The 14,280-nt window shown below is 44.6% G+C and overlaps 1 protein-coding gene across 6 annotated transcripts in view; it reads left to right on the forward strand.

The window, feature by feature from the left end:
- LOC147623850 (uncharacterized) overlaps nucleotides 1-10,824 on the forward strand; it is a 73,442-nt gene extending 62,618 nt beyond the window's left edge. For 2 of the 6 annotated variants that reach the window (XM_086820491.1, XM_086820489.1), the window contains one exon: nucleotides 7,958-8,099. In XM_086820491.1, coding sequence (XP_086676617.1) covers nucleotides 7,958-7,967 — 10 coding nt within the window. In that variant the 3' untranslated portion in view covers nucleotides 7,968-8,099. Of the gene's footprint in view, nucleotides 1-7,957; nucleotides 8,105-8,838; nucleotides 9,610-10,327 lie in introns of those variants that run through there. The other 4 variants (XR_015269223.1, XR_015269222.1, XM_086820488.1 and 1 more) reach the window with 4 other exon arrangements.
- The last annotated feature ends 3,456 nt before the right edge of the window (nucleotides 10,825-14,280 follow it).

A 14,280-nucleotide genomic window follows, 5' to 3' on the forward strand; every position in this document is an offset into this window, starting at 1 on the left:
CGCCAAGCTCTTGTGTGCCATCAGCCAAAGAAAGAGGGTAAACTTTCTAGGCCGAAAACTGTCCCATAGCCTCTTCCAAAAATTTGAGAGGAAATGCTGAGAGAGGCCCTGTGACTCCCAATGTACTGCTGCTGCCTAGGTGCCATCAATCTCTGGCATCATCTGAATCGCGCGGCCTAGCCGTGCTGTATATACAAAAAAGGGGGCATCCAGTGTCTCCTCCCAATGAGCAGGATCATGCCAAGTCCACTCTCCCGGGTCCTACTAGAGGCGCATGAGAGGTCGGCTCTCCCATATCCATAGTTGCCAGAATCTCTCCCTAGCCACCTTGGTCGGTGGAGGGTCTATGTGCCACGCCCATGATAAAATCCAATCACCCTCACCCGCTGTAAGGTGCAACCATTGAATTCCTCCAATGGGAGGCTTGGATCTCTCTAATCTGCCATGGGAACCAATAGAAAAAGTAAGCAAACCACTACCCTCAGCCGCTCCATGAATTGCCAAAAGAATATCATGCTTGGGAAACATGCCGAACCACAGTGGGGGATTCGGGTCTGCGAGATAGGGGTTAGCCACTCCTGAGGAATAGCAGAGTCTGTGTCGATGTTGAGCCTATCTCTACCCCGGATCCCTGTCATGCCTCTGTCTTGAACCTCTGGGGATAACTGCCTGTGTGCAAGCTAATCTTCAAGGGACCTTGTAGGTCCTATGCTCAATGCGCCCCATGATACATGAGGTCGGGCCCCCAACATATGGCCACTGGGTAAACGAATTAGGGGGTTCGAGATCAATGTCTACCGAATTCGCGCCTCTGAGGCTATCAGAGCTATCTACCTAAGGGCCGGCCTTAGGTGATCCCGATCTCGAAGTAAACTGGTTGCAAATCTATCTTGAAAAGTTGGGCAAAATCCGTGGGCCTGCATCTCTGTGAAGATCCATCTGGTACTCTGTGGCCATGAGCCCCCTAGGCTCGAGGTACGGGCTGAAATCCGGGCCAAGAGGAAGTCCTTCCAAGGCTTGCCACCGGGAAGGAGACCTCTAACAATCAGCTTGTCCAGCAGAGTGCGGCTCTGAAGAATAGCAGGGTCTATGATGCCTAGTGCCCCTCTATGTCATGGCTGAATGATCAATCTCCATGCCACCTTAGCCCTAGGAGGCCTCCCGTCACTGCCGGCCCATAAGAAGTTCCGGATCAAATGCTGTACTTGGCAATACATGCTCGAGAGAAGTCCCATCAAGAAGTCATGTACCACATGGTGGCAAGGACCTAGTTCACCACCACCACTCTACCAGCTAGGGAGAGTCTCATAGAACTCCACTACAAACCTTTTTCCAAATGCTCAGAAGAAGAGGGGCGAGCTACTGGTCCGGAGAGATGTCGATGCCCACCTGGCATCCGAGATAGTGAACTGGAGTGCCCCGCAGGATCCTTTGGAAAGCCTCAACTGGGCACCAAGTCGGGGCAGGTTCAGAGCCTACCCAAAAACCACACGACTTGTGCGAGTTGATCTGTGCTCTTGATGCGTGACAAAAGATCTTGATCACCTCAACGGATCTCTGGAGATTCCCCACATCTCCTGAAAGGTAAGCTGCTGTGTCATCTGCAAACTCCTGTAGCTCCTCCTATGTAATGGAGGGGGAGACGCGATCCCTGAGATGCCCTTTCTCTGGCCTGAGAGAAAACTGATCATGGCCTCGGCAACGAATAGGAAAAGATAAGGTGCCAGAGGATAGACCTACCGACCCAGCAGAAAAGGGGAAATTTGTCGCCACGAGCTCCCTGAATGAGAACCTGACTGTGAGAGGCTGAATAAAGTCTTGAAACCCCACGGATCCACTCCATGGGGAACCCATCGAGCTCATCGTGCCCTCCAAAAAGCTCTGATCCACCCTATCATAAGCTTTCCCACCCCCCCCCCCCCCCGGGGGCATTTACCCCCCAGGAAGAGCAGTCAATGCCTTCGCTAGCTCCTCTGCAGCGAGAAGGGAGTCAATAAGAAGGAGCGAAGAGCTAGGGGAACCACCTCACTCGTGTGCCGCCAGACCCTCTTGTGCGCATCCATCACTTGCGGGGATAATGGGGCCCCCGTGAGGAGAGATCGGAAAAAATTAGTGGCAATGGCTCTCACATGGGGGGGGTCAGAAACGATGGCTCCGTCCTGGCCGCGCAACCTGGGAAGACCATCTCACCTCCTGTGGAGACCTGCTATCTCAAAGAAGTCTCCTGTGACTCTATCGCCAGCTTGGATCCAAAAGGAAGCTCAGAATTCGCACAACGGGCTGTATTTGCGCACTGAGCACAAGTGGTTGAAGGCCTCCCTTATATGGGCTTTAAAAAACACCTGAGTGCTTGTTGTGTTTTTTTTTTTGGTAAAAAAAACCTAGGCCTCCTTTTATTAGATATGCGTAAAAACCTGTCCCTCCCTCGTGTTTTATAAAAAACTGCCCATGCTTTTTTTATAGCAAAGTTAGCATCAGTTTTTCCTTTAAAAAATGTGCCCCCCACCCGCCCCCCCCTCTCGATGGCTAAAGCACCCTTTCTGCCTGACTGCAAGTCGTCATGCAAATCCGCCATCCCTTCTCTCTCCTCCTATCCGCTGCTCACAGCCCTGCTGGCCGCCTGGTTGCTTTATTGCGCATAACACCTGCAAAGTTTGCACTCAGTTTTGTGCACAAAAACAGTGCGCCTGCTGCCTTGTTTTCCCTCATGCAACCTGTATATGACTACCTTCTATGCGCATGTGACCAACACGTACGTGTTTTCCCTTGCTACAGCCCACGCTAGACAACCATGCACACACCAAAAAACTAAACATAAGCTTCCTGCATGTGAGTATTGCATCTTACTTCATAGGCGAGCTGGGGGAGGACGAGATTGCCTGACAGTGTTCGGAATATCTCAGGATTGGGACAAATTTAAAGGTATATTTCCCTGTGGGAGCTCCATTAGGACGAGAGTTGTTGGATGTGTGGATATGTGTGAATTATTTCACCGATTCTTCCAAAGGTTTACCTTTAGGTTGGGCCATGACATGGGGTGGTGGTGTAGTGACCAAGACCTAGTTGGGAAAGGATTGACCACCCTGACTGTAAGAGACTCCTCCCGAAGGATCACCTAATACACATGCATAAACCTGCTGCAGCGCTAACATACTAGAGAGAGAACTAGGGTTTTCTTCCAAAACAAGGATTCCCAAGAGAATTATTACGACGCACCCATGCATACAAATGCCACCTTTCCCCCCCTTCTCTCAAAACCCATATGAACCTTATCATGCCAGCAAACCCTAGAAAAGCATCTAGTTGGCAAAACATAACACAAATATGGTGATTGAGAGATACTTGGATTGGGCGGCCTTGAAAAAAACACAAACAACATGCAAACCTTGCTTTTTTCCGCCTCCACAAATAGGTTAGGTTTGATACAACTTTTAGGGACTCCTCCCAAAGGATCACCTAATACACCGGCATGAACAAGATGAGTACAAACAAAGAAAGGTGTTGGCAAGCTCACCACCCAACTGTAGATTCGCGTCTGCAAACCACCTTGAGCAAGGTGCTAAGGTTCCACTGCCATGGGTCCATGCCAGTCAACCCTGGCGTCCCATACCACCTGTTGTGCGCAGTTGTGCCCTCAGCAAGGCTACTGGTGATCCGCCATATCCGTGGGCAAGAGTAAGCCCCTTTGTCCAGGTCCAGACTACACTGAATCAATAATAACCCAGGACTCACTTATACAATGCTTATTGCTGCTATAAATAACAGTCCAATCATAAATAGCCAATAACCTTGGAAATTAAATCTAAACCTTAGCCATGTGAATGTGCCTGATTTTCCTAATCCCAAGGCTCCCCTAACGTTACTGGATTAGTCCCTTACCCAAAAGGTTAGTGTTAGGTACATAACATTGGGACCTCATGAAGGTCAGATTTCAATGACGTCATAAGAACAAGTACTCTTTTGGCAAGATTTGGAGAGGGTCCCATTTATTTAATCCCCAAAGAGGGCAAGACAAAGTTAATGTGAGTGAGTGGTGCTCCCTACTTGGCACGGCCTACAAAAAATCCTCCATGGTATGGACGGGTTTCTTGGGTTGTAGGATCTTGGGAATCACAGCCCTTACTCATCATCAGCACATAACCAGGTCCTCATTCAAGGAGCTTGTGGAGAGCATTTTCCTATCTACGGTTTGGTGCAACAGGGCTGACCCCTGCCTTATTTCGTTTCCTTGTTGTTGTGAAAGCAATGAGCAGCTTTGTGTGAGCGCAAGTCATGGGTTTCCAGGGCCTTAGCCTCCCCATATGCACCTTGGAGGAGCTTTTGGATGCGAAGTTCGCAGATGACATTGTTGCTTACCTCTGGCTCGGAAGTGGTGCGCTAAGGCTGTGAAGATGTTTTGCGTTGCTTGTGTCACTTGGATTAACTGACACGTTTTTGGGTGGGAACCCCCCACACAAAACCAGCGATGAGTTGATGCTTTTCACTGGATACCCAGAGGCATCACGACATGCTACCTTGAGGCTTGGATGCGAGGTTGGCATTGACATCACCCCCGCGAGCAGCAAATAGCCTTCCTTGGCCTGAGCATTCGGAGGAAGCTGCCCTACTCGAGTTCGGTTCATCTATCCCTCGTTGTTGTGGCCAACCAGATTCTATTGGCTATCATGTGGTACATTGCATCCTGCTGGGCTTTCTCTCGCTCATGCATTGGGCAGGTCGAAAGGCTTATCCTCAACTTCTTGTGGTTTGGTAATGATGGCAACAGTTCCAAGGCCAAAGTGGCCTGGTGAATTATAGTTCCATCCCTCCACAAGGGGGGGCAGGCTTCATTGATAAGCACAGCCCACCAACCGCAGTCTTGAGCTAGTTGGAGAACCATGGAGGGATTTATGGATCCTTTTGGGCCTGGTCCCACATCTCCTGGGCCCTCATCTTCGCCTGTCCAGCCCAGATGGTGGATTCATGGATCCTTTGCCACCCCAACACCCCCCCCCCCCCCCCCCCCCCCAGCACGAGAGGCGGCTTGTAGGCCTTAGGTTTTGGGACCTGCCATAGCCTTGACATCAACTTTTCCATTCCTCCTCGGGAATGGCACACTTCTATGGATTCACCTCCAAACTTTGTTTGGGTTGCTTCCTTTTCTAGACACGACAGCTCCCATGGTGATCTTCTGCATCCAGGAGGACTCTTCCCTTCTAGCTTGCGTGGTTTTAGATAAGGGTTGACTATTTCTTGGCCTAGACCTCACAAACAAGGATTATCCCTCATGGCCCAAGCGGGTGAGGACAATGGGCTTCCACAACCGCCGACGGCATATTGACCCTTTCCTAGTGAAGAGGCAAACCATCTGGCTATGGGAAAGCCATGCCTTGGCCTGCCTCCAGTGGGACGTGGGAGAGTGGTATTGGAGAGTCCTGACCATCCGTACGGATGGCTATTGGTACTCCTTTTTTCTAGTATGGGACCCTCCTGGATCAATGCATTCTTTTGGAGGAGCTCGATGGTACCTTCGCAGAAGCCTCCTACTGGCAGGCACAGGGCACTGGATTCAGGACAGCCTACGACCTTGAAAGATCATTCTCTTCCTAGGGTGCTGGCACATCACAGCCTTTCTGTGGGCATGTGGTTGGCCATCATTGGATGTCCATCACTATGCAGCTGGTGCGGTGCTCCAGTGGAAACTCAGTGACATTGCCTTTGGGATTTCCCAAAGGTGCAGCAGGTTTGGTGGAGGATCGTCAATCTCCTCACGATAGAGCCTATCACTCTTCGCTTTGTTACCTGGGGTGCAATCGCTTGGCGCATGGATGTAGGTACGGCTCTACTTTATGAGGCGGTGGGCAGAGTCCTTGCCTTAAAAGCTCACCCATTTCAGATCTCAGCCACTCTAGCCTCCTTGGTCTCGGTTATCCGGTTGACTCTAGAGTCTGTCCCAGAGGTTGGAGCTCAAGTAGCATTTCTGCCTGACATATTTGACGAGCTAGATGCAAAGAGGCCATTGATGGCATTGACCTTCCACAAGCAGAAACTATCTAATCCACGGACGGACATCATCCACACCGTGCAGGGGTGGTGGGAGTGCCTTGTATGCCACTCAGAGCAGATGCAGCAGCGTAGCACAACCTTCTTGCACACGTGGAGCTAGGGCCCCTTCCTCAGAGGCTTGTTGTCTGCTTTATGCATATGTTTTCTTTTGACTAGTAGAAGGATCTTTCTTTTTTTTCTTTTTCGGTGTGAGGGGGCGGGGGGGGGGGGGGTGAGGGGGACGAGACCATTGAAATTGGTCTCCTAGGCCTCAAATCTCCTTTACCGCTTGCTGCTTGCATAGACTTCTATTCCGTATCTTCCAGTTGTATGACCCACCAAACCAAGTGGTATATGTGCTTCTATGCAAGAGAAAAGCTCGCTAGCACAACTGATACCCTGGAAAGCAGCCTGTATTGCTCTGCAATTTGGGCCAAAAAGCAACAAAACAATAAATCCCAATACCCAAATGTGAGATGTCATGATTTCTTTCTTATTTTCAGAATTTGATGGTCTTCATCTGCCAGCAATGCACATAAGGGGCTGAACAAAGATCTTGCTTTAAATCGGCTCCAACTGTCAGGAGATTCTGTTGCTTTTTCGCGTCTTCCAGTGGGAATTCCTTCCCTCTAACCACAACTTGCTCCACTTACCAAGAGGCTCATGTTCAGACTTATATGAAAGCTACTAGTGGAATTTTCTTTGTGAGGATGCAAAAAGCAATCAATATCTGATCTAGTTCTCTCTACAAAAATTCCCAACCAGCTTGAGTACGGCTCAGGCTTATCATCCAACTTCTTCTGATAGCCTTATCTCCTCCCTTCCACCCGAATCCTGCCCTCATGCAAATTCAGATCACATGGAAGTTTGTAGTGGAGTACCCTAAAGAAAAAGCACTCCACACAGCTCTTGAAGAAAACCAAAATCTAAAACTCCACCCTTCTACCTTTGAGCCTGCGGTCTTTCAGCTGAAGTAAATCCAAGGATTTTGTCTTTGATACCAATGTTAGGACCACATACCTGGAAACCCTCCTTGAGTAAAGATAATATGCCTCGATATTGGCGATGATGACATGGCCAGTGACTCTCCTCCTAACCATAAGTTCCCTCCATGGACCACCCTTGAGCTTGAGGTTTGAATTGCCCCCCGAGTCAACCTTACGCCTGATCTGATAGCGTGAGCCTATGCAAGAAAATAGGAGAGTATATGATTGGAAACTAGGGAAAAGGAGATCGGTGAGAGGAAAGAACAAAAGAGCAACATATATCGCCTTGAAATTGGGATTTTCGAAGGGAAACGACAGGTGTTGTTGGGAAACGATCATAATGAAACAGCCGAAATGCAGCCTTTTGGAAATGGAAACGGCCTAAACATGTTTTGGGTCTTTGAACCCCTTGAAACAGCTGAAATGGCCTGTTTCCTGCAACTATCCCCACGTTACCAGCTGAGCTACTCTTAGGTTAACACTAGTCCCAAGCCCAGTTAGGGATGTACCAAAGATAGTACTTCTCCTCAATTCCGGGAGTAGACAATCAGCTGCTAGAGCCCAAATCCTATGAAGCTAGGGGGCGTTCATGAAGATCATGACAATTTGGGGTAAAGCTGAAAACTCTACAATGACGATCTCATGTGGCACAGAGGGCTTGCTCTTGATGAGCCTATAACCTGCAGCCCTCAAATTTAAAGTTGCATTGAAATGTGCAGGTGAAACCACATGGAACTTTCATGCTACATTTCATTCTTTGATATTCTTTTTTTTTTTGGCGTCGGTGTTTTTGTTTAACATGCCAGCTCAAGATTTGAGTCTATGACCCTGATGCCACTTGAGTGAGTGAAGATAGCATTTGTTTGTTTGACTTCATGCACCATAGGCTCGCTATAATCATGTCAGAGACTTAACAATATCTGTTGTGATCGCCTACAATGCTGCAGGCCAAGTTGAAACTTAACAGTGAGGGACTCAAATGCATTGTTGATCCACAGCTTGGTAATAGGTACCCAGAATCAGTTTACCACGATATGGTCAGGCTAGCCATTGACTGTGCATCATTTAATTCAGAGAGCCGTCCATCAATGAAGGTAACTTGAAAGCGTTTATATTATATGTAGGTAGGTTGTAGACTTCTATATTTTGGGAGTATGTTGAGTTGGATGGATCCAACACCAACCACACCTCTAGAGGTACGAGAAAACAGATCAGTTATGGACTTCTACATTTCAGGGGTATGTTGAGTTGGATGGAGCTGACACCCACCACACCTAATATGCGAATGGGTAATCCGCCTGCCAGCATGTCTTGATGTGTGGTAGGTGTCGGCTCCCTTGGACTCCACTTATCCCTACAATAGATGGAGACAGCTTGGCTCAATGGAGCCATCAGCAGTCTGCCAGCATGTCTTGAGATGTGGGGGGGGTTGGCTTCATCCAGTTCAATGTAGGCTTACAATATATATACAGACTATACATTGCTGAGCCAGATGGATCCAACTCAGTAAACAGGGTTGTCAGCCCCACCAGGGAATCTTGGAAGTGTGGTGGGTGTCGGCTCCATCCAACTCAACATGCCCCAACACCCACCACACCTCAAGATGTAAACTCCCACCTGCCAATCTCAAGGTGCGAGGGGTCTCAGCTCCATCTGATGCAATATAGCCCCACTATATATGGAAATGGCTAAGCTTAGCACGGCTGTTGGTCTGCCAGCATGTCTCTAGGTGTGGATTCAGCATACCCCCACAATATACTAAGTAAACATTCTTCATGTTTCATCAGGATATCTAGTTCCAACTGCTTGGTTTGTTGTATTTGCCCAGGCAGTTGTATCTATACTAGATGCCTGTCGGTGGTCAGTCGCCCCCCATCTGCTTCAAGTGACAGAAGATACAAATGAAAGCTTGAACGGTGATGAAACTGATCACCACTCTGCCATGGAAAGCAGCCAGAGAGCGCTGGCAAAAGAGTATGAAAGCAGCTTTGCAGAAGGAAGCAGTAGCACATTCAGTGCATCTCTTCTCTTGCCACGCTAATGAAATGCTCAACACTCTTGAAGTTGATTTTTCTTACTCTTCAAAACCTCTGAATCTCGAAGAAATTTGTTGCCTGTGGAATCAGGAAAAGCACAGAAAGGTGATGCGAGATTTGGTCTGGTTATCTGCTAGCATGGATTGAGCATGTTCAACACTTGGACCACATTTTTTGCTGCTTGGATGGCACAGGCTTGCCTTTCATGGGATTTCTGTAATTCAAAAGGCACCAGTTCTCAAGTGTAAGGTGCCCAAGGTAGCTTCACATTCTTGCTCATTTCAAATAATGCCTGTGTATACGAGCCTTATGTGAACCTGTGAAGTTCTGTAGTAACTTCTTTTGGGGTTTGAGGCACAAGCGTGCACGCATGCACACACATACATAGATATGAACTTTTCTGGTGTTCTTTTTGGTCATGTGGCATGTGATGCCTAGGTCCTCATTTCATTTGTTTTGACAGCCTAAACACATAAAACATGAATTGTGTATGTACATACTTCGACTCCTAAACTACAAGAGCCACAAATTAGGCACCAATATATGGAAAGATGAACATGCAATCAACTAGGGTGCATAATTTTTGAAGTAGAGCATGCACTTAGACGTTGCAGCTTCATTGTGATTACACTATCTGCATCATTGCCAATTCACTAATCACATCCATCAAGGGCTCCCTAATAGCATGATTAGGCAGACATTACAATAATTATCTCAAGAGAATGAAGTGAGGAGTAAGGAAAGGTCCAATGTTGAAATCCATCGTGCTCACTACTAAACTTTGTGTTCTAAGTATTGTTCATGCTTTTCCATTTTTTAATTTCATTACTTATGGTTTCTTGGTAAGCATAGGCTTCTTGGTCAACTTGGTTGGTTATAGATCTAAATGTTGCAAGCTTTTTTTTTTTTTTTCCCAAGAGCCGGGCTTGTGGTAATGGATACAAAATTGCCTTGTGCATGTGGAGATAGTGGGAATGATGAAGCCATGTATATGGCTTTTGATTGGTTCTTCACTAGTGTGGTTATCATAGTAATGGTGTGCATGTTGATGGCTTTTGATTGGTTTTTCACTAGTGTGGTTATTATAGTAATGGTGTGCATGTTGATGTTGCAATGTATATTGCTATCCTTTGGATCACTTTTGCTCAACTACTTTGCTGCATCTCTTGGCCTTCATTCCACTACTTGTCTAAAGTATTGTCTTAATTGCCTTATCCACTTGATTATTTTGAATTTGTTAGCCAACTAATTAGGGTTGTGATATTTCACTTCCTCAACCAGATTTATCATCAGCAATAACAATTGTTAACCATCCAACACTTTGACTTGGTCAACGAGAGTCAATGATTAGTAAACAAAGCAACCAATGTAATTGCCACGACCAACTACAAGATCAATGTGTACAAGGATCAAAGATTTAGCCAAGGAATCAAGCACACGAGTGACAAATGGTTGAAGAAGCCACCTACAAGGTTAAAAAAAGTGATTTGATGTACATTGAAGGGCTATATGGTCAAGACCTAATGGCAGGGTCTTTAAAAAAAAAAAAAGGCTTAGAGCTTTAATTTAAGAGGTGATTATAATGTTAGGTGCCTGTGACGCCTTTAGTCTATAACTTTGGATGTGTCTAGACCATTTTCATAAACTTAGAAGTTAGGAGAATAAGGAGTTATATACTAGACTATGGAGTAAGTTTAGACGATGTGGACAAGTGTAGTTGTCCATAACCAAGTCAAAATATCAAAGCTCAATAGACTCTTACATGCTATTTTAAACTTGGGAGCTCTTATTCTCTCTACTTCCCTCTTGATGATGCTCTTGTTTTGATGATTGTGTGTGCTTCCTTGTTTTCATGGTTCTTGTGAGCTTCTAGGGATTCATTGTAGTTGATTGTGGTGGAGGAAAGTGGTGCTAGTAGTGGGTGAACTCGGTCAACATTGAATCTTTACAAAGAAACAAAGAAACTTGGAATGATGACTGATATTCATTATTTTTGTTTGCAAAACTAAAAAGAAATTTCCGATGTGGATGGCCACCCACCATCCACGCTGATCTCTATGCATGGAACAATGATCCAAAGATTCCACTGACACGTCCAGTGAAGAAATTTGATGAGGAATTGTGGGGACTTGACTAGTGATGTGAGCCGAGGAGAGGTCTTGACCCATGACTCTTGGAAGAGGACTCATCAAAATCCTAGGGATCATTCCGGTATTGGGCCCACAAACTTATTAAGGTCAAGGACCAAGTATCCGGAGTAGAACTCTAGTGTTAGTGGGTAACCAATTAACTTGCATAGTTGTGAGGATGGGCCCCAAGTGCATGAATGTTTATTACGAAGAAATTTTAGATTAGAATTGAAATTGTTTTCTGACTCTTGAACAAAAAGATGAACTTAAGGAAACCCATTTAAATTTAGATTAGAATTGAAATTTTAGATTAGAATTGAAAATATGAAATTGTTTTCTGACTCTTGAACAAAAAGATGAACTTAAGGAAACCCATTTAAATCCACGGGGGGGTGGTGTTTGAATTACAGGAAGGTCGAATCCAAGCTCGAGCCTCCTCCCCCATTTCCTTAATGGAATTAGTAAGCTCTATGATTAGTTTTAATATTTGATTCTAATTTTGTTAGACCCCCTTGGATTTGGAGATAAGGATTGTCGTGATGTCAAGCGAGAGGCACCCAGTTAACCATGAGGGCAGTCCGAAGAGGAGGAAATTGTGGATGGCCTCATAATTGATTGTCCTAATCTTAAGTGAGAAGCAACTAGTTAACCATTGAGGGCATTCCCAAGAAGGGGAAGCTGGGGGATCTCACAATGGAACCAAGTTCTAGTTCTTCTCCGTTTGGGTGAGGAATAGGGAATGTGGAATGCTAAAGAGACAATGTTAGGGACTACCTCTTCACAAAGGGATCCACAAAGGAAATTGTAAAATATGTCCTTAGCCAGTAGCGTGCCAAGAGCCTCAAACCAGTAGCGTGCCAAGAGCCTCAAGCCAGGATGATGGAGGACAAGTGCCATTGAAAATCATGTAATTTCAAAGATAAAGGTTTTAAGTTGTTGGTTGGTTCAAGAAGCACGCATTCTTTCATTCCATGTGGATGCTTGCTTATGTTAGTAATCAACCAAAACCAAATTAAATCAATGCAAGTGGAAAGGTTATTTTCATGTGCCATGAGATGGATGCTATTCAATTCTCCTTAGATGAGAAATTGACCGTATGTAAGTTTAGATTCTTGCCTTTAGGCATATATGATGGGATTCTTGAGATGGATAGGTTCACTTAAAATCAGGTTGACACATCCATTGTCACAAGGGGACTATTTCCTTCATAGATCTTCACAAAATCAAGGTGTAAGGGATTGGACTAAATCAAGCTCCTACCCTATAGCTTGTAAAGGTATCCAAGTTATTTAAGGCAATTAAGAAGAATCATGGAATTTATGTTTTTAAGATAGAGTCAAATACTAAGAACTTGAATAGTTAAGTGAGCATGTTAATATTTTTCTTGAAGATTTGATCAAAATGACTAAAATGCTCTTGACTTGTAGGTTAATCATGACATAGAGATAATACTTGGAGCTCTATTGACTATGAAAAGAGCTTATGGGATGGCCGTTTCAGAAGCAATTAAACCCAAGGTAGAGATGTTTGTCTAGGACGAAGAGGTCTTGGGTTCAAAACCCCACATGGTGCTTCCTTGGAGGCATTGCATACATGCGGATAAAAAGCACCAATGGGGAGTGAAAATGGTAATCCATGGGAGGATCTTGGCCCTAAGTTCAATTTGAAAAGAAGAAGAAGAAGGAATAGTTGAGATAACTTTTGGAGCAATATGGCTTTTTTCGACCTAGTGTATCCCCTTGGGGTGTGTTCCAATTATTTTTCAAAAGAAGAAGGATGGGAGTCTCACATTGTGCATTGATTATTAAGGGTTGAATTAGCTCACTATTAAGAATAAATATCCTATTCTCTCATAATAGATGGACTAGTAGATTGACTGCATAGAGCCTAGATATTTTCAAAGATTGAATTAAGTTAGGATATTATCAAATTATGATTAAGGACCAGGATATTCATAAGACATTGTTTAATACGGTATGGACATTATGATTAAGGAGTAGGATATTCCTAAGATAACATTCTTTAATAATCAATATGAATATTATGAGTTCACCTTTAATCAAGTAATGCATGAAATCTTTAGAGAGAATCTAGATGATTTTGTTTTATTTGTCTTTGATGTGTTTTGGTCTTTTTCAACAAGAATGCTACAAATCATGAGAAAGCATATGCATAAACTCCTGGAGAAACCCCAGAATGCATAAAATTTTTGCCAAGAAGAGTAAGTGTACCTTTATTACGGACCAAATTAAATATCTAGGGTTCATAGTGTGAAGGGATAGAATATCAACTAATCCCACAAAGGTGTAAGCTATTATTGATTGGCTAGAATAGAAGATGATAAAGGAAGTCTGAGGAGTCTTAGGTTTAACATGGTGGTGTCATATCTTTATTCCCTGATATGCCAAGATTGCTTCTCGTTTGTGACGACATGTCTCAAGGACATTTCATTTTGATGGTCTATGATGTGTTAGAGTGTCTTTGATAAACTGAAGGTTATGCCATTGATGACAAATCCTATGCCAAAGTTATTCGACTTTGGGAATCCCTTTGAAATCACTGATGCTAGTGGAGTTTCCATTGGTGGAATATTAATGTAGGAGGGATGCCCCATAGCATCATATGAGTCTCAAAAATTTAGACCGCATATGAAAGAATCTATTCTATCCATGACCTAGAGTTATAATACTAGTGCACGCCTAAAAGCTTTGGCGACACTATCTTCTTAGGCAAAAGTTTACTTTGGTTAGAGAGCATAAGAGATTAAAGTGTATTCTTTACTCAAAATGATCTTAACACCAGACAAAGAAGATGGATGAAAACCATTCAAGAATTTGATTTTGAAATCAAGTATAGCTCAGGAAAATAGAATATGGGTTCCAATGCACTTAGTAGAAAAGCCTCCTTACTTGCAGAAATTATAATATCAAATCCCTTTCCCAACATAAGATTAGAAAATATTGGGTTATATAAATTCTTTACCCCTATGATTGCCTTGCTTAAATAGGAATGCAAGATGGTCCAAGAAGTAAAGAAAGTTCAAGGATTCAAGTTAGAGGATGGATGCCTATATTTCATAATCAGTTGTGTGTGAATTCTCGAAGG

The sequence above is a fragment of the Cibotium barometz genome, chromosome 26 (assembly GCF_041138505.1).
Source record: "Cibotium barometz isolate CiBa-2024 chromosome 26, ASM4113850v1, whole genome shotgun sequence".
Classification (NCBI taxonomy): domain Eukaryota; kingdom Viridiplantae; phylum Streptophyta; class Polypodiopsida; order Cyatheales; family Cibotiaceae; genus Cibotium; species Cibotium barometz.